Here is a 25423-nt window from a genome sequence, read left to right on the forward strand (position 1 = left end):
CCCATTCATTCTTTCCTTTACACGGATCAGTCGTCCTGGTCCCTTTGCAGAAAAACAGCCCCAAAGCATGATGTTTCCACCCCCATGCTTCACAGTAGGTATGGTGTTCTTTGGATGCAACTCAGCATTCTTTGTCCTCCAAACACGATGAGTTTTTACCACTTTTACCACAGCCACTCTTTAGGAGGTGAACTATGTTTGGGAATCTGGCTTCACACATTCCCTGAATTACATAGTGATTGTGGCCACATCTCTCCACAAGGGAAAGCCTGCAAGCTTCACATTTCCACCTTTGCAGGCTTCTCCCCTCCTATCCCCTCCCAGTACTCTGGGCACCTCCCCCAGACTGGCCTCCTTAACGTGTCCTACCAGGGGACCTGAGATACCTCTACCTTCAGTGTGTCAAGACATTCTCACCACAGACTCCATCATCAACAGTCTGAGCTCCATTGACCCCGTACACATACCACCAGGCTACTCATGCCCGCCAGTCAATGAGAGCAAGGTGTGGAAGGTGTTTTCTTCTCAGCCTCTGTCCCAGGAGCAGCTCCAGGACATGTTCCTATCCCGCTCACAGTCCACCCCACGGCGGGACCTCTCCGTTCATCCTTCATGAACGCCTGTACTACCTGAACACTGTGGAGTGAGCAGCCAGCATCATGGAAATAAGCACCATCTCAGCCAGGAACTTGGCACTGTTGGCACACCAGCATGGGCAGGTTCGACCAGGAGGACCTACACACGTCTGAGGGGAGAGCTATGAAGAGGGAGGGAGGGAGGGAGGGATAGCAGAGGCGGAGAAGAGTGAATCATGAGAGATGCCAATAATATAATTCTGATATATTCCACAGTAAAACATTCCTGTCAGGTGAATACTAGTCTGGGGTGTTCTGCCTCATTATGAATCTAACACTGAAGAAATCCATTTGATTTGATGTATTTTTTTAATTGAAAAAGTCAACTTAAATAATATCAACTGCAACATTAGTGCACAATTTTCAGCAGATGATATTCTTGTACTGTACTGAATAGAATGATCACTGTGACAACAGCATAGGGAACTATGCTATACTACAGGCTAAAAGTAAAATGATTGAAAAGACAAGGCACTTGGGTTTTCAAATATACACAGTAGCTGCTTTAGATACTGCTAACTTTTAGAAATGAGTGTCAAATACATCTGGAAAATGTACCCTGTGACGAGTGAACCATCTAAACGCATTTCTGTATGTCTTCCTGCTGTGTCTGAAGCGCTCTACCTCTGGTATAGTGTTGAAAAGATTGTAAAGCAAATTGGTTGGTGAAATTTGTGGTTTTGCAATTTAATTGTCCAACAGATAATTGGAAAAGTTTTGGTGGTGTACAATGATGAAAACAACCACGAAGAACAAACACCTGTACTTTTTCTAGTTTAAAATGTTTTCATGTTAGAAATGTAATTAAAGCAATTAGACTGCATATTCACATTGATCACATGATGTCGTTTGAAAATGTACTGTAGTGTATTTAGATATTTCAAAATTGTGCCTTTGAAATTACTAAGCAATGCTCTTTACATCTGAGAATCAGCCTTTCTACTTGCTTTCAGAAAATATTTAGTCTCTGTTTTTGGAATGTTTTTGTCATGTATGCGATGAGCAAATTGTACCATAAAACGAGTCTTCCATGGGGACCAAAGTGAAGTATAAGAACACAAAGTACATTTATTTTACTGTGAGTGACAAGTATCCTTCAGAAAATAATTGTCTTCTGTTCTGGGAGGTAAAATACCCATTTCTCTGTCATTTGTCTAGAATTAGTTTGAGAATAACCATAGTTGGTTCAGCCTTTCTAATTAACTTTTAGATGTTTTTAGGGTTTCTTTGTGATAATGTGTGATACTGTACAACCATAGTAGATAGTGCACTTTGTTAGAATACTTTTACAGCAAAGTCCCTAATGTTTAGACATGTAAAAACGATATTTGATGGAAGAGGGAGAGTATTTTGAGACCAGCTGATTTGAATCCCAGAAGTTGGCACAGATCAAATGCAAGCGTTTGTAGACCATTTTGAAATTAGAATTTGTAATTGTGATATGTTTTATGCTTTATTTGACATAGTTTTCTATGGCTTTTCAGCTAAAATAAAATTACTTGAAATCACTGTTTCCAATCATATTAAAGAGCCAACACACTGAAGAGATGAATGTCATCTTTAATTATTCAATACATGCCCTGCCAGGCCCGAAGATGCAAATCGCCTCATGTTCTTCACAAACTGGACATTGAGAGCCCAAACCACATTTTTCTATTTGCAGATGAGGCCATTTGCTCTGTGACATTTGCAGTGCTAGGGAGTAGTTCCACTACATGTAATTCAACTACTAATTTAACTACATTTTGTCATAGCTTGGTGGTAGTTTAACTAAATTCAAAGCTTCGTAGTGTTTGTATTAGTTAACAAAGCCGTGTAGCTTGCTACTACAACTACCCACTAAATCTCTGGCTGTCACACAGGTCGCACTAAACTGTTAACATCTGACTGCAGAGTTATGTGTTCATGCAGTCATGTTTCTTAACTTTGTAGTATATTACATTACAGATTAGACATGATCATTTGTCATGAGGTAGTTTTGATGTAGTGAGCTACTTTTTCAAAGTAACTTTAGTTAAACAAACTAGTATATTTTTATTAAGAGTAGCTTTGCTGTAGCTCAACTTCTTCAGTGTGAAGAAATTGGTAGCTTGGTAAACTATATTTTCAAAGTAGCTTTCCCAATACTGGACATTGGTCACTAAAAGCTGGGTCATATTGCTTGATAACACAGATGTGTCACTGTGAAAAAAAGTAGCAATGATACTGCGAGATATGACTGGGGGATTCAAATGTCATACAGATATCATTCACTTTTCCCAAACAAATTAGAATAAAAACGGAATGCTCTGTACCAAAATTGACATCATCAGGTCTGTGTGCACAATGGATGAATTGTCTCACTGAGGTGGTCTGTATCCCGCATCAGAACACAGCCTCAATGATACACAATAAAAATACAAAAATGTTATTCCAGAAAGGAAATTAGATTTTCTTTTGACAAATGGAAAGACCGTCCTACAAGCCCCCCCCCCTTCCAAACACGCACCAGCACCCCAAATAAAGGGGCACCTGACAGAAAAGCCGACAATGGGTGGCATTCACACCCTGAATAATGACACGTCTGTGTTGTGGCCGGGATGTGCCACCCAGCTGCCCCTAGGTAGGGAGGGACAATGGTACCATAGCCGCCTGTCCATGCAAAGCATGTGATGAAAAATAAAGTATAAATGGGCCAATGACCGACAAAAACACAATACCCAGTTTGGACTGACACTATAGCACCTTCTATAACCAACCAGGGAGCCAAGATGAGAGTCGGAGTGCCCATATTCCTCTTTTTGGCTGCAGCAGGATTCCACACTGGTATGATAATTGTGTGGTCTATTTTCTCAATGTCATAATGTTTTAAACTTCTCCAATATATTTCTGTTTAAATATCAGTCAGCTGTGGCATTTGATGAAGCCCTGTACTGCTGATACTAGTTGCAATGCTGTTTCATGATGTATTGTGCGATGGTAATGTAAAGAAGGCCCTCAGCCTTTTTTATGTGATTGGCATTCAATTGAATCCTTATGTTTAATTGATAACATGCCAGAGGGAAATGTGAGTTGGCTGGTTATAATAGTAAAGAACAATAAGGCCCGCACACTCTTTATGCTCCCAATTCAGCGCTTTCTTTGGTGGTGGCGGGGAGGGGGGGTTGGATATCATCACATCTATGTTGTGTTGTCTAATATTATAATCAAATTTGACATTAAATTGCTTCTGACATCCCCAGCTCTGACTGCATCCTTGGAATCGACAGAAAAAGAAGACACATTTGGTGAGGAAGGTGAGAAAGACCATGATTGATGAAGATGATGATGTTGATGTTTTTGAGCGCAATGCCTCTCTGACAACGCATGAGATAAAATAAGATAAGATAGTACTTTATTACATTTTATTGCGTCAGCCAATACGTACAGTACATGACCAGTAAATACACCATAAAAACACAACACACAGACATTAAAAGCAGAACAGTATCAATAGACATAAAAAAAGTGTTTGTGTTAAAAGAAAACTCATGTCACTTTTTCACTTTTTCCAGTGGGGCTGGAGCAGCTAAGCGAACTGCAAAAGAGAGGTACAATGATCAATGTCTCAGAGACACTCATAGAAGAGCTTTTGCTCCACGCACAACTGCAATGACTTTGACTGAAATCTAGTTCAACTGGAGTTTTTTAAATCTACTCTGGGGCACTGATGGCTCATAGTGCTAAAGCTTACATTAATCAACATCATTTATCTGCCTTTCTCTGTCCTCAGATCAGGAGGAGTTTGAAGCAGCTCAAATGAGTGGTAAGACACACAGTGACACAGACTTGTCTAGCTAGAATACTAGAATTGTCCCAGCAAATAATTTGTAATCGTTTTTAATTAACACAATGAAAGAACAATACTTTCCATATTGCCATCTAAAGATGATGCACACAGTGAGGATGTACAGTACTTGGGTAAGGGAATCCTAGCCTTCTAAAAACTAATTAGGGGACATTGTATTGTTTTTTGCATTTGGCCCATTGATAGTGAAATAATACAATTTCACCTCTTGTTTTCCTTTAACAAATGTATTTTTTCTGTCTATGGTAGAGGCTGTTCAAGATGAAAATACTGGTAATCACTGAAGTCTGCTGTTGACAAGCATACGTATTAATCAACCATACGTTTTTGTGAATGTAGGCCTATTCATAATGTATTGAATGTATTTTTTTACAGAGGAGGAGAATGACACTCAGGAAGAGGACATGAGTAAGAACAGATGATATGACAACACTCACAGGAAAAGATTGGTTACTGACAGGCACACGTTTTTTTTCCATAGTTTGTTTAGATTACTTATAACTTTACTCGTGTTGTTTTCCAGCAGACAGAGACGGAAACGTTGAGGCAGACCAACATGGTAAGGAAAGGTTGCATGGACAGTGTTTAAAGACACCTGTAGATGGCAATAAAGTGTTAGAAGACCGACATGAGTGTTTCTTAGCAAGACATTCACTTGATGTTTGGTTCTTTAGTTATAACTATAAAAATATATATATTTTAGATTCATTCAGGTACATGTATAAGCCTAAGTTTCCTGTTCTCCAACAGAGTCTGAGTCTGATGAAGATGTAGATGGTGAGTAATTACCTGTCTTTTTCAAAATGTCTCATGTAATAACACATGCAGGACTTTTCCTAATACACCCTCACAACCTTGGGTTCTCTGTTTCCTTACAGGTATGAGGCAAAAGCGAGGTACGCATAGAACCTTCAGTCTCATGTTATCTCAAGTTACATTTGATAGAATCTTCTTCTCTGAGTAACACAAAATATCCAAAGAACATTTGAAACTCACATGAAACACAATACCAGCCATTCACTCACTGGTATACAATAATATGTTAACATCTTCTGTCCCTTCCCAGAACACCTTGAAGCCAATGTTGAAGAAGCAGATGAGACTACAAATCTAGGTAGGATATGAATATCTACTTGTTAGTAAATATTTTTGAACAACTGACAATGGTCTTGTTGACTCTGGTAGTAGATACATACACTACGTTATATAATATCCCCCCTTTTTTTTCTCTTCACAAATGAGCTCGAGGACATAGCCAAAAACAGTGACAATTTCTTAATTTTACCTGGCTAGTATCCATCTTCCATAAAAATGTGTTTGCTCTAGCTGTTGTTGAAATTGTTGAACATTTTCCATTGCTCATAAAATGTAAAGGTTCAGGTTCAGAAAGTGTCCCAAGTGGGATGAAATGAAATGTAAAGGTTCAGGTTCAGACAGCGTCCCAAGTGGGATGAAATTAAATGTAAAGGTTCAGGTTCAGACAGCGTCCCAAGTGGGCTGAAATGAAATGTAAAGGTTCAGGTTCAGACAGCGTCCCAAGTGGGATGAAATGAAATGTAAAGGTTCAGGTTCAGACAGCGTCCCAAGTGGGATGAAATGAAACGTAAAGGTTCAGGTTCAGACAGCGTCCCAAGTGGGATGAAATGAAATGTAAAGGTTCAGGTTCAGACAGCGTCCCAAGTGGGATGAAATGAAATGTAAAGGTTCAGGTTCAGACAGCGTCCCAAGTGGGATGAAATGAAACGTAAAGGTTCAGGTTCAGACAGCGTCCCAAGTGGGATGAAATGAAATGCAAAGGAAAGGGCTTCATCAGGGCTTTCCCCTCAACATTTCCATCTGATAACACGGGAATCTTACAATACACAATAAACACATAACTTCCTTTACCACAGCTATATAACAGCAGCCAGGCACATCCTGGCAGCAAAAACATGTTTATTACACTCATGCGAACAAGGAATGATATCTATTGTTGTTCCACAAACTATGCTTTGTAGTGAGCATATCAACATAACTTGTTTATTAATCGTTTTATAGTTATTAACAAGCTAATTTTATGGACAGACAGCAAAAACACATTTTATGAACTATGCCAGTCGGAGTCCGCATAAAAATATGAATGTTATACACATGTTCAAGGTCAATAGTTATTTTTGAGTTGATGAGGAAAATCACATCATAGAGCTAGACATTATTGAGTTGACCTCATAACCAAAGCACTCCATGGAGAGACTTTGACCCAGACCATGGAGTCACTGATGTCAAACTAGTTGAACAGGACACTGGCAACGTGATTGATTGTTTGAATGCTGGCACCCTTGCTTTTAGTGTATCTAGGACAGACATCTAGGGCACTCCAAGACACCTGTCCCCAAATGCTTATCTGTGCTTGATTTATTCTGTATCATCTGCTGTGTCCTGGGTTATTTCTGGACCCGAAATACAGGCTAGGAAAGGAACGGCGTGAGTCAAGGCAGGCACATTTTTGACAAACTGTAGGACCAAGGTCAATAATCAAGGTCCTTATCTGCATGTTCAGCACTTAATCTTCTTAAGGCTCTGGATCTTGAACCCTTAAAACAAATTCATATTATGTTGTGTAATAATTTACAACTAGTTTCTAGATCACCGGGTTAACCTGAAAAATGCACTTCACTGGGCATAAAAGGGGCCCTTGTGTTATTGAATCAATGGTTTTCACAGTCTAAGCAACTGTGCTAGAATGGTTTTGAGACTCCTGCGGGGAGTAGGATACACTGTGTGTGTGTGATGCTCATAAAAACAAAGGAATCAATTCTCACTTTTTCTGCGTCACAGCTGAGGTAGAGTGAGCCTGCCGGAGGCATCATGTGAGGAGGCAGCACTTGCAGACCTACCCCCATCTTCTATCACAGAACCCGAAGAACATTGTGCAGCGAAAAAGTTAACCGTCAATAAAGAGAAATATCTCTCCCCATTCTATTTCACTGCTGTGAGACTCCGTCCTTATGCAATAGGCCATTGAGGTTTATTTAGAATGTAATGGTTTGAAAAGTGAGTCTTTCAAAACATCTTGAATACATAAAATACAAAAACATGATAGCTTTCCATTTTTATTTATTTTTTCCTCCAAATGTATTCTGTCTGTGCATAACAAACCAGTATTTTCTTTGGTGCCTTAAAAAAAAAAAAAAAAAAAAAACTATTAAGGCAACTATAACTCTAAATGAGTTTAGTAGTGCAGCAGCTCAGTACCGCAACTCTTGGTGGCATCACAGCAGCAATGCATGCCCCCCTCTTTCCAACAGAGCATCTGGGCAAGGTCCACACACACACACACCACCCAGGTCAAAAACATCCACCAGATTCAGGGTAGTAACCTGATGTCTCTCACACTAACCTCATCAACCACACATAAAACATAGCTGTGAGAGGGTGGCAAGAGCAACCTGATGTGTTGGCAAGTACACATTCCACAGACCAACAGTACAGGCAAATTACCAATTCTGCAGCTAAATTGCGAAACAGACTACAGAAGGCTTGAGCAGAACTAACGCATTACACCATCTAGTTTGATGCAATCAAGTTTAAACAGGAAATCTAAGGACCTCATTTAAGTGTCTCTCCCCACATTTACCAACATTCCATTTATTCAGATTTACCTTGTTTTCAGGTAAAAGGTCTGCCATCACCATCAATAACACCAAAGCAGACCCAGAATAGATACTTATGGTACTAGATATTTTTCTTGCAGCAAAACAATTAGGAAAAGGTTGAGAAATTAAACTTTTTACAATGATCCCATTAAAAAAACAATTGTCTTTATCAACCTGCCAGATTAAAAATAGACTGTACTGTTTGACAATTTATAAACATGTTGTGAAGACATTTTAGCCATTTTCCCAATTAAATAATGATGTCCCAAAAGCCAGGGTGGTGGGAGCTCAACTTTGTAAGGTGAGAGGTCAGGTCGCCTAGTATCACCATCTATGCTCAAAACAAAACCATTATGGTAACTGGATAGACAAAGGGGTCTAATCCACAACCAGGTGTTGTGTTGTTGACCTACAATGACGAAGGGATGGATTTGCCTGTCAAATGCAGCCTCTACTCAGTCTGGTTTCCTGTTGAGCAGGTTTCAGTTAAATGAGGTTGCCTGACACTGCATAAAATTTGTAATTTCTTTAGAATAACTTTCACAAGAACCATATAGTGAAAGTACAGAAAACCTGAGGGATCATTGTAACAAGTTGAGAAAGCGGAGGGGAAGCTGAGAGAATTAGCTCTGAGGGGCGTGCACATCATTTCCTGTACTTATCTACAGACCAAGGGCTCTGTAGAATGGCTGAGTAACAGTCAAACTCAGGTCATTCAGCAAATGGCAAGGGGAAAACTGAAACTCCCCATGCACATAAGGAAAAACAAGGCAACCAGTTCCAAGTACACACAATTCTTAAAATTGTTGAGTGACAAGACAAACACATTCTCTTGACAATGGCATTTAAAAGGTAGAGAAAGAACACCAATAAGCTCACTTTCAACCTAAAAATATACTGTTTATTCTAAGTTACTCTGAGCATGTGTTATGTATGACAGGCAAAATAGAAGCGTCACTAAAGGCTAATACTGCGTTGTAATTGTTGTTGTGTCATCCAAACTTGTAAAATAAGATTATAAAAACAGGAACATGGTATATGTACATAATTACACAGTAAAAAAAAATGAAGTAGTGGAGTATAGGAAAAAAATTAAAACTTGATTTGATTAGCTATTTTTACAAGATCATGAGCATTGAAAAAGAAATTCTGCCAAGTCAGGAAAAAAAACAAACAACAAAAATGTTCCCATTGGAAGTGATCTGGCGCATAAACGAACACAATCATAACTTAAGGTTGGAAATTATGCAGCCAAGAACCACAGGCCCATTTCACAACGTCCGTTTTTTTCCTTTTACCACATCTTTTATGCATTTCCCTCCTCTTTGGTGTGTTGGCATGGGGTTAGCAGGCTACATCCACCTTCCAACCCCTTCTCTCTCTCTCTTCCCCCCCCCCCCCCCCCCCCCCCATCACGAGTGGGCACTTGTTCTCTCCTCCCCTGTTATGGGGTGCAGGCAGCCCTAGGCTTCCAGGATGACGTAGGTGAAGAGGGCCATGATGGCAGCGCTGATCAGGCCTGAAATGGGCACAGTAACAAACCAGGCCACAAAGATGTTCCGGAACAGACGCCAGTCCACACCCTTCCTGGAGCGCAGCCAGCCAACCGCTACCACAGAGCCCACCTGAAGACACAGACCTTTGTTAACCAATTAGAATCCATGACCCATTAAGAAGAAATGGTCAACACTCCCCTGACAGTAGCAGACTGGATTCAGTTTTTAATCTTGGTTTGAGTGTTAAAAAAAAGAAAAAAAGAAGTGGAAATTAGAACCAGTTTGAACCACCAAATTCAGACATCCTGTTTACTGCTCCCTGCCTCTCACATTACTAAGGCATACTCCCCTTCATGTCTCTGCATCAGACCACAGTGTCTGAGTCTGAACAGCTTACCTTACAGTGGGTGGTGGAGACAGGCAAGCCAATGTTGGAGGCAACCACAACGGTCAGGGCTGAGGCAAGCTCAATGCTGAAACCACTGAAGGGAAAGAAAACCAGGCTTGAGTCACCAGATGGTTCTGCCTGTGTATGTGTCTAATTTCACAGATAGTGTGAAGTCATGTCTGTGGGGAATGTTATGCTATAAGGGTGCCATTTGAATGTTTGATTTAGTCAGTTCTGTGATGTCTGGCACATACCTGGAGGGAGTGATGGGGGTGAGGTCCTTGCCCATGGTCTGGATAACCCTGCGACCCCACACCCAGAGACCAAGGCAGATGCCAACTCCTCCATACAACAGCAGCCAGATGGGTGTCGGGGCGCTGGAGTTAACTGAACCACTATTGTAAACCAGCCACAGAGCTACCAAAGGACCAATGGCATTGCTGCAGGAGAAAAAAAGAGACTGGGTTACTAAAATATTAAATCAGGTACAAAAAGTCCCTCTACATGAACATACAGAGGCAGCAACTCTATTGCTAGTCCAGAAATATATATAAATAATATATATATATATATAAATAATATATATATATATATAAATAATATATATATATAAATAATATATATATAAATATATATAAATAATATATATATAAATAATATATATATAAATATATATATTCATCCAAGATGGAACATCTCCCTACCTGACGTCGTTGCCTCCATGGGCAAAGGAGCCGAAACAGGCAGTGAGGATCTGGAGAAACCTGAAGAGTTCAGAGACCTCAGGGCGGTCCCGGTCCTGCCTATCCTCCTCCAGAGAGCTGCGGCTGCTGCCAGCATCTTCCTCTCCCATCTCCAGAGTCACCTCTGCTTCCACCAGGCCCTCAGGAGCCCCGTGCTCAGCCACAGCGTTGCAGTAGCTGGTGTAGCTGTCCATGCGTACACGCTTCTTCTTCTCCTCTGTACCTTTGTCCTCGCTGGCGTGGAACTCGCCCTCTTTGGGCCGGAAGTCCCCGTGCATGCCGATGATGGCCATGGTGTAAGAGGTGTAGCTGTTGTTGCGGCGGATGGGTCTGTCGCCAGTCTCGCCCATGCAGTCGCCTACCTTGGCAAGGTGGAGCTTGTGCAGCAGGTCCTTGTAGAGGCCAGAGTCCTTGTGTACAGTGTGGTACTGGCTGTAACCGTTGCTGGGGACGTGGGCTGGGCCGTTGCTGAACTGCACATCATTACTGAACTGCACTTTTTGGACTGAATAAAAATATTTAAAAGTCAGGAACAGTGCAAGCAAGCTCTGTAGTCAGTGAGTCATGGAAAATGAATTACTTAATATTTACAGATTTATTTTATTTTTATCCAATTTTCTCACTTTACCAAGACCATAACCTCCCCATGACTCACACTTACCATTCTCAGACTCCTTGCCTTCCTTATTGTCACCATCATCAGAATCTCCAATGTCAAAGGTTACCCTGCGCTCCTCTTGGGGAAGCTGGGAGGGGGAGTCTGGGTCAACAGGGGAGGGGGGTGAAGGGGGCTCCTCAGGGACAGGTTTCAGGATGGTACAGGGTACAGGTTCCTCCCTCAGCTCCCTCTTATCCATCAGAGGGCTCTCAGAGGGGCTGGAAGACTTGATTTTTCCTGGAGGGGAACAAGGTGGAATTAGACTGCCTGGGCCAAGTCCAAACACGGTACAGTAAGGGAACATGAGATGGCACTAGGGATGTGCATCTTCCCCTTTCAAGATGATTTGATACATGGGCTCCGATACAGGAACGGTACATTTTAAACAATCATTTTGGACTGATTTTGTCAAGAGCGAAACCTCTCGCAACATCCACTCAGACCAAATCAAAGTTTGTCACATGCACCGAATACATTTTTCCTTACAGGCCCTAACCAGTGCGATTTTAAGTAAAAAATAAAAATTTGATAAGTAAAGAAATAAAAACAGTAAAAAGACAGTGAAAAATAACAGTAGTGAGGCCATGTACAGGCACTGGTTAGTCAGGCAAATTGAGGTATAATGTACATGTAGGTATGGTTAAAGTGACTATGCATATGAACAGTGTCCGAGCTGGAAAAAACAGGCGCAGTGATTATGGCCATTGTAGTTAATTACCACATTTACGCGCTGAACTAGGATGAATATTTGTTTAATGAAAACTACAACTCTTCAGCTCAGCGTACGACATAATTCAATAGGAGTCAAGAACTATTTGATTTCTCTGGAGAAAAGGCACGTTGGGCTCACAAAAACAAACTAAATGGAATTCAAGTGAGTGAACAGACATTGATTATAAAAAAATGAACATGTTTCCCTCGGCACCATGAAATGATCAATTTCCCCCTGTATATTAAAAAAACAAAAACACCATATGCAGAGATTGGATTTACACAAACTACCAAAATGATTGCTGATGGTGAACCTGAACAGTCTAAATTAAATCTATTGTAAGCAGGTATAGCCAGATGAGTAGTCTCCGGTAGCTTACTTCTATTCCAGTAAAACAATTCAACAGCTAGGGGAAAAAAATAAGTAATATGAGCAACAAAAATGTGAATTGTAACTTGGGTATACATTTTATGACCGATGCATGCTACATTTGGAACGGTTTGGGGTCCACGGACTGATGCAGTTGTATCTTAAAAGGTTTGAACCGGGGACCAATACATCCCTAAAGAGCACGTATGGTTCTTATACGCCTCAGCATTTAAGGTTCACATTGGAATTGCATAACCAGGGCTAATTTCACTACACCTGCAATAACATCTGCTAAATAGGTGTATATGACCAATAAAATTTGACAATGACGTGTTTATATTTACATTGTGCTACCGACTAAAACCTTCACAGGTAGGCCTATGTAGATAAGGTCCGAGATGTAATGCATGATACATTACTTTATGGCTTCAGACCAAATCAGATACTCAATGCAAACATATGGCCACTGTGTGGTCATCTGATCATTTGTCTGCTACCTAGCCAGTTAACCTGATTGCATCAGCAAAACTTTCCCAGAGACACTAGCCGTTTATTTGACTAGAGCCACGGCAGTCGAGTCACCCGCACAGTCTTAACCCTGTGATGCAGTGCTAACATCGCGTCAATGCCTTAAGTCAACCCATGGCTATTCTAGTCAAGGAGGTAAAGGCCCATTAGTGGATCGCTATGATCCAATTAGGCTGCCTCTGTCTGATGGACTAGAACCATCCCAGACAGTTCATTCATGGTCAGCCAGATTGACCCCAGCATCCCATGCATTTCCCCTTTCACAAGATGCATTGGCCATTTATAGTTAAGTTAAGATAAAGGGAGGCTATTTAAGAAAGGGTTTTTAACTTAAAATCCTGGCTTTCAGAACATCATGTGACGCGATTGACTTGCACTATTAATAGAAGGGTCTACTTTTGACCAGCACAACTATCCGCCTGCATTTTAAGCTCATTATCCATTTAAAGCAGATTAGTATAAAACAGTCTGACCTTGGAACCCAAAAAATGACAACTTCTAAGACAAGTCACCACACAGAATTAATGTGTAAAAGATAGAAATATCTGCTGCCCTGAATGAGTTTGCTGGATTAAACAATAGGCATGAATGAGAGGCCAGACACGTGCGGTATTAAAAGGAACATTTCAGTTTGTCTATATCTAACTTTTATTCCACCATATTTTTTTTTAACTAAAAAAAACAAGCCATTTTCACACACAGAATATGTTAATGTTGGGGTCACCCTGGAGATGAAAATGTAGTTGAAAAATTGTGAAATTTCCCTTGAATCCCTGACACTTGTTCAGTGCCTAATGCAATGCATCAATCTAACTACACTCAAAACTTATTTACCAAAATAAAACAATTTATAACAAGGGTGCCAAAACAAAAGAAAAACAATATTGAAACTTACGTTCAATCTTCTTCTTGAGACGTGGGCAAACAATGAACCAGACCAACAGGGCGGTAAGCACACCACAGGTCAAAGAGATGAGCAGTGTACCCCACCATGGAACCTTGTCAAATCCAAGCACTGGAGTAACAGAAGGGGAAACGGAGAGAGGAAAGATAGTTTTGAAAAACAAGTCAGCAGGCACTACCTTCCTAAAGAATAAGAAAACAGTTGGCATTGTGACTAAATAGTCTATCTGGATCCACATCTATAAGTGGTAGAACTACAAAAGCCTGTTCTTATGTTTACATTACAAAATATTTCTAAATTATACGTTGAGTACAGAGAAAAAAAAACGATTTAAATGCAGACGGTAAAATGCTAGAATGATCAATTGGAAGCAAATTCTTCGATTAATTGCACATGGTCATATTTCCAGGGAAAAATTAAGTACTACCTCAAACACATACACCACCACTAGCTACAAGGATGAGCCACAGCAAGTAGCAAAATATCCCAGTCAAATATGGTGTGTGTGCCCATAGAACAGTTACGCAATGCCGCATGGACGAGAGCATGTGAATGACAAGGGATGTCGCTGCGACCCAAATGGACCCCGGCCTCCAACTACACATGGACAGTGAGTGATTGCCTTAGAAGGCTAGATGAGAGGACTTGGGGAGGAGAGAAAAAAAACAAGGAGGCCTTCAAATGTACTTTAACAGTGTCCGCTGGAGCATAAAGGGCATCGGGTGCCAAGCCTGCAGTAGTGTGTGTGAGGTTGTCAACGTAGTCTTGTGCATGCTGTTGGCAGGGAGAAGGACCATTACAGATCCCCCTTGGGGAACAGCCGCCAGCGACATGTTGGAGAGTTAGCAACATGGTCAGAGTAAAAAAAACAAGTGCTGCGTGAAAATTCAAGTTGACCTTGACCACGCGTAATATAAATAAATAAATAACTCTAGACTGGGATTTGAACAACAAACAAAAGGAAATGAAGGCCAAGGCCCAGAGACAACAGTGAGTCTGTGTTGGTTACAGGGCAGAGTGTGCCATGCGCTCTCCTGTGTAGTCTACTGACCCACCCTCACATTCGGTGAGAGAAGACTACAGGCCGTGGCACATTAGCAATGTGTATTTAGTTACGCAACAAACTCACCCCCCTCCAGGAAGAGGGAACGAGAAGGGGGTGATATAATTTCTCTTTCACGAACGGCTGAGGCTTCTTTCATTAGACTAGTCTCGAATGGCTGGCTGTGGGACAGCCCAAAACAGGTGCGGCCGGTAGACATTTGTTGGGGGGGGGGGGGGGGGGGGCTGGTGCCAAATTAAGAGTGGGCAAAAAGTGGCCCCCAAAGAGGAGAGAATGGGGTCTGTATTATTCAATATGTGCAGAAGAACATTTCCATGTTGATGGCCTTTTGTGAATCACATCGCCAGATAATTTATTTATTTTTAAAAGCACCAACCCAGTCATTTTAAAACTGAGCCACACAAAGGGGCGTCTACACCACAGCTTACGCAGTGGGATGAATTAGGGCTCAGGAAGTGGAATTTAACCACGTCTGCGTTCCAAACCCCTCCCTTGTAACCTCTGCATCCCGTGGCCTACTTTACACAATAACATGGTTTGTTGTCATTTTCCAGCAGCGGTTCAGCCCCATCCCTCATGGCAGCAACAGTTAAATAACCATTTATGACTCATTGTATATTTGGGCGGGTGGCTTTGGCCAATTATCCTCTTCATTGTCCCCGTCTGTGTCACTCCTACAAACTAGTTGAATAAACCAAATGTTGACAGAGACTGAAAAAAGTAACAATGAAGATACTTTTGTTGAAGGTTTTGCACTCAGCTTTTCCTAACTGTACGAAGATAAAAAGTTGGCTACGCAAACTATTTCAGCGGCACTAACTTACTGTTGCTTGCCTATTAGGGTCTAATTAAGCTACAAGGCCTGAGAGGGTGTGGTATACTGGGCATATACCACAAATCCCCAAGGTGCCCTATTGCTATTATAAACTGGTTAAAAACGGAATTAGAAGAGTAAAAAATAAAAATGCCATACCCCTGATATACGGTCTGATACAGCACAACTTTCAGCCAATCAGCATTCAGGGCTCGAACCACCCAGTTTATAATTAGTAATTTGAAGTACCATACACACCACGTGTATTCTGAATCACAGCTCAGTTTAATAAACCCTTCTCTGCTTCTCCACTGTTATCCGCATTTCTATTTGACTGATTTTTGTGTGTCCCCTAAGCAACCAAGCCACCAGCCGTTTGTTTTTCAAAGGGGAACCGAAGCAGAAAATGTACATTCCAGCTAACGCATACTGAAATGCAGGGACACAGGGGCGTCCACTGGATCACTCTTTTTTTTTTATTTTTATGGATGTTGTTTGAAAGTTCACAGTTGGTAGTGAAAGACAGGCAGGTTATGTAAGTGAAGAAATACATTAGATTTCTGTAACAAGACCAGTATTTGCTTGGTTCCAAAAACAAATGTAGTCAAAATGTTGACATGGTCATATACATTAATGACTTCGACTTTTCCTCTGTTGGCGAAGCTTTTCAATCTATGGTCCTTCTACAGGGATCATCAACTAGATTCAGCCGCACTCTAATTAGCAGACTACAAATTGACCGCAAGAAGCCCAAACAGATAATTTGACTAAAACACTTTAAAACCTTCCTCAGATTTGTATACGATCACACGTTGCTATTATGCATGGCTATACTTCGGAACAGATTTCCAAAATCCAAGTCACTTGTAGCGGCTGTGGTGGGTTTTTTAAAGTCTTATGTACAACAATACACACGTGTAAAATATACACATTTTGCACAGAAAACATGGGGCACAAATAAGTTATCCACGGGACGGATCGCAAGTTGGGAAACCTTGCGTTACAGCACAGCTTCTGAATGACTGACTAGAACTTCGCTAAAATGAGGAGTCAGGGTGATTAAGGTCTCTCCTCAAAATTATCCTCTCTTGACCTATTGCCAGAGTTCCTCACTTTTCACTAGTTCCAACTGGAGTCTCTGGCACTAGGATTGGCTATATTGTGTATAGGAAAGTCATGTTACATTGTTTGTGCTTTTACACCCCCATGTTAAAGTAAAACCAGAGGAACATGTGGTTCTAAAACAGGAGACCAAATGTACAGTTCTGTTTTGACTCCGCCCCCCTCAATCACCCATTGAATTTAACACGGGCTGTATTAGTCTAGCAGAACGGTCACCACTACACTGTTTTACAACTTGGGGTAGAAATGCAGCAAAAAAATATATATATATTTTTGGTGCTAACCATTACTTATCCTGCGATTACAGTGGTTCCGCCAAGGACAAAATATTTAATGAGAGCACACAGCTGAAATGTGTTCTGAAATAGTATAACCCACTTAGATACATTGCGCCGGAATGATCTGTGCAAAAAATTAAAATGGGGGAAAGAGACTAATCATGGACTCCGGTCTCATTCTGAATTCTTAAATTCAGCCACTGGCATTTTTAAAGTATTCAGACCCCTTGACTTTTTCCACAATGTTACATTACAGCCTTAATCTAAAATGGATTAAATTGTTTTGTTTCACTTCCCATCAAGCAACACAACACCCCATAATGACAAAGCAAAAACAGGTTTAGAAATTGTTGCATAAAAAAAATCTGAAATATCACATTTACATAAGTATTCAGAACCTTTACTCAGTACTTTGTTGAAGCACCTTTGACAGCGATTACAGACTTGAGTCTTTTTGGGTATGACGCTACAAGCTTGGCACCCCTGTATTTTTCTCCCATTCCTCTCTGGAGATCCTCTCAAGCTCTGTCAGGATGAAAGAGGAGCGTCGCTGCACAGCTATTTTCAGGTCTCGCCAGATGTTCGATGGGGTTCGAGTCTGGCCGGGCCACTCATGGACATTGAGACTTGTCCCGAAGCCACTCCTGCATTGTCTTGGCTGTGTGCTTAGAGTCGTTGTCCTGTTGGAAGGTGAACCTTCGCCCCAGTCGGAGGTCCTGAACAGGTTGTCATCAAGGCTCTCTCTGTACTTTGCTCCGTTCACCTTTCCCTTGACCCGGACTAGTCTCCCATTCCCTGCAGCTGAAAAACATCCCCACAGCATGATGCCGCCACCAGGCTTCACCATAGGGATGGTGCCAGGCTTCCTCCAGACGTGACGCTTGGCATTCAGGCCAAAGAGTTCAATCTTGGTTTCAACAGACCAGAGAATCTTGTTTCACATGGTCAGTCCTTTAGGCACCGTTTGGCAAACTCCAAGCGGGCTGTCATGTGCCTTTTACTGAGGAGTGGTTTCAATCTGGCCACTTTATCATAAAGGCCTAATTGGTGGAGTGCTGCAGAGAACCTTCCAGTAGAACAACCATCTCCAGAGGAACCCTGGAGCTCTGTCAGAGTGACCATAGTGTTTTTGGTCACCTCCCTAACCAAACCCACCCCCCCATCCGATCGCTCAGTTTGGCCGGGCGGCCAGCTCTAGGAAGAGTCTTGGTGGTTCCAAACTTATTCCATTTAAGAATGAAGGCAGCGATTGTGTTCTTGGAGACCTTCAATGCTGCAGAAATGTTTTGGTATCCTTCCCCAGATCTGTGCCTACACAATCCTGTCTCGGAGCTCTACAGACAATACCTTCAACATCATGGCTTGGTTTTTGCTCTGACATGCTCTGTCAACTGTGGGACCTTATATAGACAGCTGTGTGCCTTTCCAAATCATGTCCAATCAACTTAATTTACCACAGGTGGACTCCAATCAAGTTGCAGAAACACATCAAGGACGATCAATGGAAACAGGATGCACCCGAGCTCAATTTCAAGTCATAGCAAAGGGTCTGAATACTTATGCAAATAAGGTATCTTTAAAAAAATGTTTCAATAAATCAGCTAACATTTCTAAAAAAAAAAATTAAAAAAAATTTGCTTTGTCATTATGAGGGATTGTGTGTAGATTGGTGAGGGGGAAAAACTATTTAAACCCTTTTAGAATAAGGCTGTAACATAACAAAATGTGGAAAATTGAACGGATCTGAATACTTTCCGAATGCATTGTATAACATGAGGAAGTGACTGACCAGGGGTGGCTAAAGATCAGGATTAGCCTCGTAATAAGCTGGCTCCAGTTACAGGCAGTGGCCAGAGTCTAAAAGTGTGCCAGTACGTGTAAGGATACACGTCCTCCTCAGTGTGTGCGATTACAGTAGGCCAACATGTCAGTATGTAATATCTGGATCTACTATTAAATCACTCTCTGATCTCTTCTCAGTTGTGTGGGAATTCATTGAACAGCAGGATTCCTGGAATGCAATCGCTGTATGGAACTTCATGTGAGGTACCCCAGACTAAAATGTCCCCACGTAGGTGTGACTGACATAACAGTAGAGTATGTGACTGATTGCATGTGGTCTCCTCTGAGTGTGCATTTATACACAGTGCATACTCTGGCCTATAGCCTTCATTTAATGGCCCAGGCCAGTTGACTTCTTGAACTGTTCGGTCCTGTAGGTAGAAGAAAACAAAAAGGAGCAAAGGTTGCTCATTTAATAAGAGTTGCAAAACCTAAAAAGTGAACAATATAGCAGACCTAAACATTTGCAGTGCTCTCAATGACACTACTGAGAATCAAAAGACTGCCAATGGCCGAGTTAACTTCCATTTTTCCTCCTCCGTGTGGGAAAGGGACAGACATTGAAGTAAGAGAAACCTATTTCCAGCTCTGTTGTGCAGTGCTCCTCTCTGCAATTTCATTCTGTTATGACCCACACCACACTCAAGAAAAGTGCCAAAACACAACAGGTTAAAATAAACAGGCCTTCTCTGAGAACAGTAAACAGTTTGGAAAAAGTGTGGGGATCCGGTTGGCTGGCTGAGGGAGCAGTTTATTTTAGTCCGTGGCTGCAGGCAGGCATGCAAGGTGAAGGCAGAGTGTGCCAACGATACTCACTTGGAGCTCCAGTGAAGATGATGGAGAACAGGTTGATCATCATGGTGACAGCATAGAAGACAGGCAGGGCCTTCAGACCGTTGGGCACGGGGTCTTTCTGCAAGGAGACAAACAGAACAGTCAGAAACACTATGCTCTCTATTGTACTGTCAGGTTACATTTGATGGCAGAAAAGGGTTGTAGGTAAATTTGATATGAATTGATGGCCCGTGAGATTACATGGAGAGTGACACTTCTTTCCAAAGAACAAGGAATGGCTTTATTCGAATGACCTGGCTTGGGACATCATTTAAGGTCTGGCACATAGTCAACAACAATTTCCAACAGGAAGCTTCATACAATTTGTAAGGACATCTAGATTTAGATAAGTGAATTTTACTCAGCTTACCTTGTGCAAGATGAACATACGTACAAAGTAGAAAAGGACACCTGACATGATGCCAGACAGAAGGGGGGAGAGGAACCAGGAGACAACTGCGGAGATTAGAACAATTAGCATTGCACCGTGCTCTCAGGAAGAACACCAGACACTAGCACCGAGCGATTAGTGTTTTAAACGTTAAATGCATTATGAAACTAAAGAGATTTTTAAAGGGAATTCCAGAGCCAAAAGAGTGAACATTCAATTGCTATAAAATATTCCATTATCTCTGTCAGGTCCACATTGGGTAGACAGCAGTAAAAATATTACTATGAAATAACAATATTGCTTGTAATTATTTCATTTTTAACTGGTACTGTTTATATAGCTCCATTCTTGTGTACTTTATTTTATTCCTCGTGTTTGTTACTATATGTATTTTTTTAACTGCATTGTTGAGAAGGTTCATAAGCAAGCATTTCACTGTAAAATGGCACACTAATACATATGTTCATTCCTTAATTAAAGTAATCATCTCAGCTTAGGCTGGAGCAACCAATCAAGACAACGTCATCACTGCTCCACATACGATACAGACTTTAGTCATCCTATTTAGCAAGGCTAGCATGCCTAAGTATGCTGCAGAGCAGTCTGACATTCATTTGACTAGTTTTTCAAAATTTAGAAGGCATACTTTGCGAACTGTCTATCCACCTCTCATCATTGTGTACATTCCTCTCTCATGCGGTCTGTGTGTATCCAACCTAACGTAGCAGGCACCTCTGAGCCAGAAAGAACAGGTGCACAATGGTCATTGTCGTAAATTATCACATTTCTGTGCTGAAATGGGTGCAATATTTGCTTAGTGAAAACTACAACTCCCTCAGCCCACTGTCCAACATAGTTCTTGACTTCTTTCGTGAAAGATTTGATTTCTTTAGTGAGAAACGGCACCTTGGGCTCACAAAAAACTAAATAAAAAATGGACTTGGTCAATTATTTAACTGAAACAAAACTACATTTTGGTTAATCGCTCAGCACAACCAGACACTGACATTACTTGTACAAACAACATGTCTGACTGGAAAACATGCGACATAACGCAGCCGTCTATTGTACTTAGACAATGACGATAACGTCAAAGTAAGCTGTGGATAACGGAAGCTGCGGACTCACCAATCCGGAGGAGTTCCAGCCACCTGACCCCCTGTTGACCTCTGGCCACCAGAGAGAAGCCAATGGTAGCACCCACAATGCAGTGGGTACCTGAGATCGGCAGCTTGAGAAAAGAGGCCACCAACTGCCATACCGCAGAACCTGAGAATCAGCATAAAAGGCCAAATTGACAACTTGAACAGGGAGCGACAAAGCATTGTTTCAACATTACATACAAGTAAAATCATACAAGAAATCCAGATGGCATAAAACCCATGTTCTTACATACAAATGTATTACAAGACCCTTTTTGTAACACTCACCAAACATGGCACTGACAGAGCCAGCCATCAGCACGTGCTCAGAGCCGTTGTACATGCCAACATCGATGATACCCTTGCGGATGGTCTCGCTGACCTTGGCTCCCAGAAGCACAGAGCCAACGGTCTCAAAGATAGTGGCCAGGATGCAGGCCTGCCGCAAGGTGACCACTCCAGAGCCCACTGCCGTGCCAAACGAGTTCGCCACGTCATTGGCCCCCACAGAAAAGGCTAGGATGAAGGCGATGATAAAGCCAACTATGAGGAGCCACATGTAGTCTGTCAGTGGTCCACCAGTGACCTGGGCCATTATCCCTAGTGTGGTGCCCGTCAGGGTGAGGGTGGCGAGAGTTGTCGAAACCATTGTGCGTGATTGATTTCTCTAAAGATTGATTTGCTTCACAATATAAGGGAATGTATATGAAAATAGATGTGATGTTCGCAAACAGCAAAATTAAATGAGGTATCAATGTGTGTATACAGTAACTTCTCTTCCAAGACCCTAACCCGTAGGAGTTTGAGGGTTAACTAAACTCACTGGGTGTAGCCTATGAGTTGTCCCTGACTGAACAGAAATAAATTATGGTGAAGTAAAGTGTGGGCGTATTGCTATCCTGTAATTTTACTATCTTTGTTAGGGTTTCTTTGGCTCTGGGCTATCATGCAGACTAAACGGTCACCCATTGTTCAACAGTCAATGTAGGTGAATGGCAGAACATCCTGAAAGACAACAGTTGGAGAAAGTCTTAGTTATGTAAACACTTCCAATCGAAAACAAAATTAGTTCTTCCAACTTTAGCACATCAGTGTGCCTCAGAACACATCCATTCATGACAATACAATAGGAGTCAGACCTGCTGCTGGTCAATTTATGATAGGCAAATCCTACAACGTAACTAGGGTTCAACTCTCCTAAAAAAAAGCATAACTTAACTACTCTACGCTTGGTTAACACTTTAGCAAAACTACTCAAAATAGCAGTCTGACCATGTCCTCCCTTTTATAGAAATTAAAAAACGGTGGCCAGGCCATTTAATTATGGGCAATCAATAAGAATTTCAGTATGAAAACAAAATATTTTTTTTAAACGTCAACCCTTGCTCTGTCAAGCATAAATACAGCTACCTAGTTAGCAAACTATGCTACTTTACGACACTGAGCCAACTTCCTTCCCATAATCATGTCTCGCTGTGCAATGACAATGGTTACCGTACAGACTGGCTTGCCTGACAAGATAAGCCAATAAAGGAAGCCATTTTGGGGATGCACTCGTAGGAAGAGAATCACCAAAGCTAACTTTAGCGAGATCACATAACAGAAATTGCCAACGTAACGTAGCAGAACATTGATATACGACGATGCAATACACACACACACAAGTTCGCTAGATATACATTTAACATGGTTAACAGTCATCCAAAGTTTGCCAGCTACCGAGAAATCTAACGTTAAACGACGCATATCACGTGTCATTCATTCAATCTTGACTTGCACTAGCAACACGACCCATGTCTAACGTTAGCTAGCCATCCACATTGATGTGTCTATGCGCTAGTTCACACATGTAATAGTCAATACGTGCCATATAAGTCATGCTAGCTAGCCATATTAACAAGCCATGTTTCGTAATCGCTATATATTGTTAGCGTCGCTGCGTTAATAATTCTAATGAATGATATTAGCTTTGCTAGCCAAGCTAGTAACGTTACGGCTAACAGCTAGTCAGCGCTTGCCATCTGATTTCATAATCATCACGATGTAACGTTAGCCAACGTACTGTCAATGTGATGGAACTATTCCCATAGTAATATAGGACATTTTGTTAACGTTAGTTATAGGGATGTTTATCATGTACTAACTAGTAAGTTACCTAGTAATAAGTCTGTCAAAGTACTTAATACGAGCAAACGTTAGTTACAAATTGAAACCGCACTGTTTTACAAACGTAACCAATAACAATTTGTGAATTTGAAAATAATGACAAGTTTAACTTACCACACGTCGCACAAGTAGTCAATGATGAAAAGGAAGACTAACAAATATATCACCAGCGCGCGGGATCATGAAATATACAGTCACTGGAAACGATTAGTTTGAACTTTAACAAATTTAGCTAGCTTTGGAAAGCTAAATAACCATATAAACGTAGCTACTCTTTCCGTTTAGTTATATTCCTATAAATTCAGCGTAAAAACCAGGCGCATCAGCTCTTGATAGTTCCGGTAAAAGCTAGTTTTGATTGAGTCACGAGCCGGTGCTTGTCTTTATGGAGAATCAGAGGGTGGTGCTTTGGTTACACCCTTTATGCCCATACTGGATATACCTGTCAATCATCGAGCTACAACGTATCCTTATTATTCATTGATGACAATTTTCACTACTTGGTTGTGTGTGGCACTTCATGGCACATTCCCACACAAAATGTAATGTCATAGATTGTAAAAACTCAAAAACAGGCAAGCAGCACATTTTCCAGTAGCATGTGGTAGGCCAAGTTTAACTAATTTAATCTTGCAGTGAGTGGAGTATCTTTTTCAATGCTGCATCCCAATAATTTTTAAACAATGCATTATTTCCCGTGACTGCGGATTGATAGGCTGATGATAGGCCGATGTTGTTATGAATTCTCAATAAATTGTGTTGTGTTTTTTAAAATTAAATAAACAATTTTCCTCCGGGTTGATCTGTAGTGGAGTCACATACCTTCTTTGTCGTCTTATATTTAAGCTCTGACTAATATTTATTCAAATCTTACAGTATTCGTCATTAAGTGTACAGTATAGTGGGGTGGCTAAACAGAAATTTCCATAATGACCGTTCATTTGATGATAAAAGCACCAAATGTTGCATCAAGGTTAATATGCCCCTTCCGTTATGTATTTATTTTTATTCAACCTTTATTATGTGGGCCCAAAACAAGGGAGGGGATGTTCTGATCCGTGGTATACTGGATAAACAAATGTAAACACTGTTTATACAACTTTTTTTATTTTGCGCAAACGTTTACTCACCAATCGTGGAAAATGAATTGAAAATATAGGAAGCGTTACTTCATTCATAGTGAACGCCAGACATTGGCACTGCACTAGCTAAAGCATGTGGGCATAAATGCAGTTGAACAGCACTTGCTGTAAATATTGTGCATTGCCAAATTTTCTCCTACAGTGGTGTAAAGTACTTCAGTGAAAATACTTTAAAGTAGTACTTAAGTCGTTTTTAGGGTATCTGTACGTTACTATTTATATTTGACTACTTTTACTATTTTTTTGATTGAAACTTTATTTAACTAGGCAAGTAAATTAAGAACAAATTCTTATTTACAATGACGGCCCACACCGGCCAAACCCGGACGACGCTGAGCCAATTTTGCTCCGCCCTATGGGACTCCCGGCCGGTTGTGATACAGCCTGGAATCGTACCAGGGTCTGTAGTGACACCTCTAACACTGAGGTGCAGTGCCTTAGACCACTGTGCCACTCGGTCTAAGGCACTTTTCAGCACACATTGAAAAGATGGAAGCATATTAACACTATCACATAAACCTGCACAAAGGAGACAACATACAGCAGCTGTTCCAATCACTGACTCAGAACTTGACCTACCAAAGAGCCTCACCACATAGACCAGGTACATATAATCAAGAGGCAGCGGCTGCAGGAAGCTGAAGAGAGGGAAGCGGCACACGGGAGCCCCATCTAGGTACTTGTAGTCCAGGTGGCTAAGGCCTCGCTCCTGTGTAATGTCTATAGCCATTATCA

At 41.3% G+C, this 25423-nt stretch overlaps 2 protein-coding genes across 6 annotated transcripts; one reads left to right on the top strand and one right to left on the bottom strand.

Annotated features, from left to right (window-relative positions):
- Nucleotides 1–3266: 3266 nt before the first annotated feature.
- On the top strand, nucleotides 3267–7422 carry si:dkey-200l5.4 (uncharacterized). 4 transcript variants are annotated; one of them, XM_021591088.3, is made up of 11 exons: nucleotides 3267–3440; nucleotides 3857–3910; nucleotides 4169–4204; nucleotides 4387–4419; nucleotides 4711–4734; nucleotides 4837–4869; nucleotides 4985–5020; nucleotides 5212–5238; nucleotides 5340–5357; nucleotides 5528–5575; nucleotides 7279–7422. In XM_021591088.3, the coding sequence occupies exons 1-11, from the start codon at nucleotides 3386–3388 to the stop codon at nucleotides 7290–7292; spliced, it is 378 nt and encodes a 125-aa protein (XP_021446763.2). In that variant the 5' UTR covers nucleotides 3267–3385; the 3' UTR covers nucleotides 7293–7422. The 4 variants fall into 4 exon arrangements, with proteins under 4 accessions (XP_021446763.2, XP_021446764.2, XP_021446765.2 ...); XM_021591089.3 differs by having other exon boundaries at nucleotides 3302–3440; nucleotides 4988–5020; XM_021591090.3 differs by having other exon boundaries at nucleotides 3302–3440; nucleotides 3857–3901.
- Nucleotides 7423–7540: 118 nt separating this feature from the next.
- Nucleotides 7541–23984, bottom strand: LOC110509893 (sodium-dependent phosphate transporter 1-B). 2 transcript variants are annotated; one of them, XM_090226788.1, is made up of 12 exons: nucleotides 23661–23980; nucleotides 21669–22385; nucleotides 21367–21507; nucleotides 20218–20303; nucleotides 19830–19926; nucleotides 19326–19384; nucleotides 13886–14005; nucleotides 11385–11618; nucleotides 10685–11228; nucleotides 10235–10420; nucleotides 9990–10074; nucleotides 7541–9721 (listed from the first exon to the last, which is right to left on the bottom strand). In XM_090226788.1, the coding sequence occupies exons 6-12, from the start codon at nucleotides 19342–19344 to the stop codon at nucleotides 9560–9562; spliced, it is 1350 nt and encodes a 449-aa protein (XP_090082914.1). In that variant the 5' UTR covers nucleotides 19345–19384; nucleotides 19830–19926; nucleotides 20218–20303; nucleotides 21367–21507; nucleotides 21669–22385; nucleotides 23661–23980; the 3' UTR covers nucleotides 7541–9559. The 2 variants fall into 2 exon arrangements, with proteins under 2 accessions (XP_090082914.1, XP_021446758.2); XM_021591083.3 differs by lacking the exon at nucleotides 19326–19384 and having other exon boundaries at nucleotides 23661–23984.
- Nucleotides 23985–25423: the final 1439 nt, after the last annotated feature.

This window comes from Oncorhynchus mykiss, chromosome 29 (assembly GCF_057628025.1).
Source record: "Oncorhynchus mykiss isolate SJ-2025 chromosome 29, ASM5762802v1, whole genome shotgun sequence".
In the NCBI taxonomy this organism is placed as follows: Eukaryota; Metazoa; Chordata; class Actinopteri; order Salmoniformes; family Salmonidae; genus Oncorhynchus; species Oncorhynchus mykiss.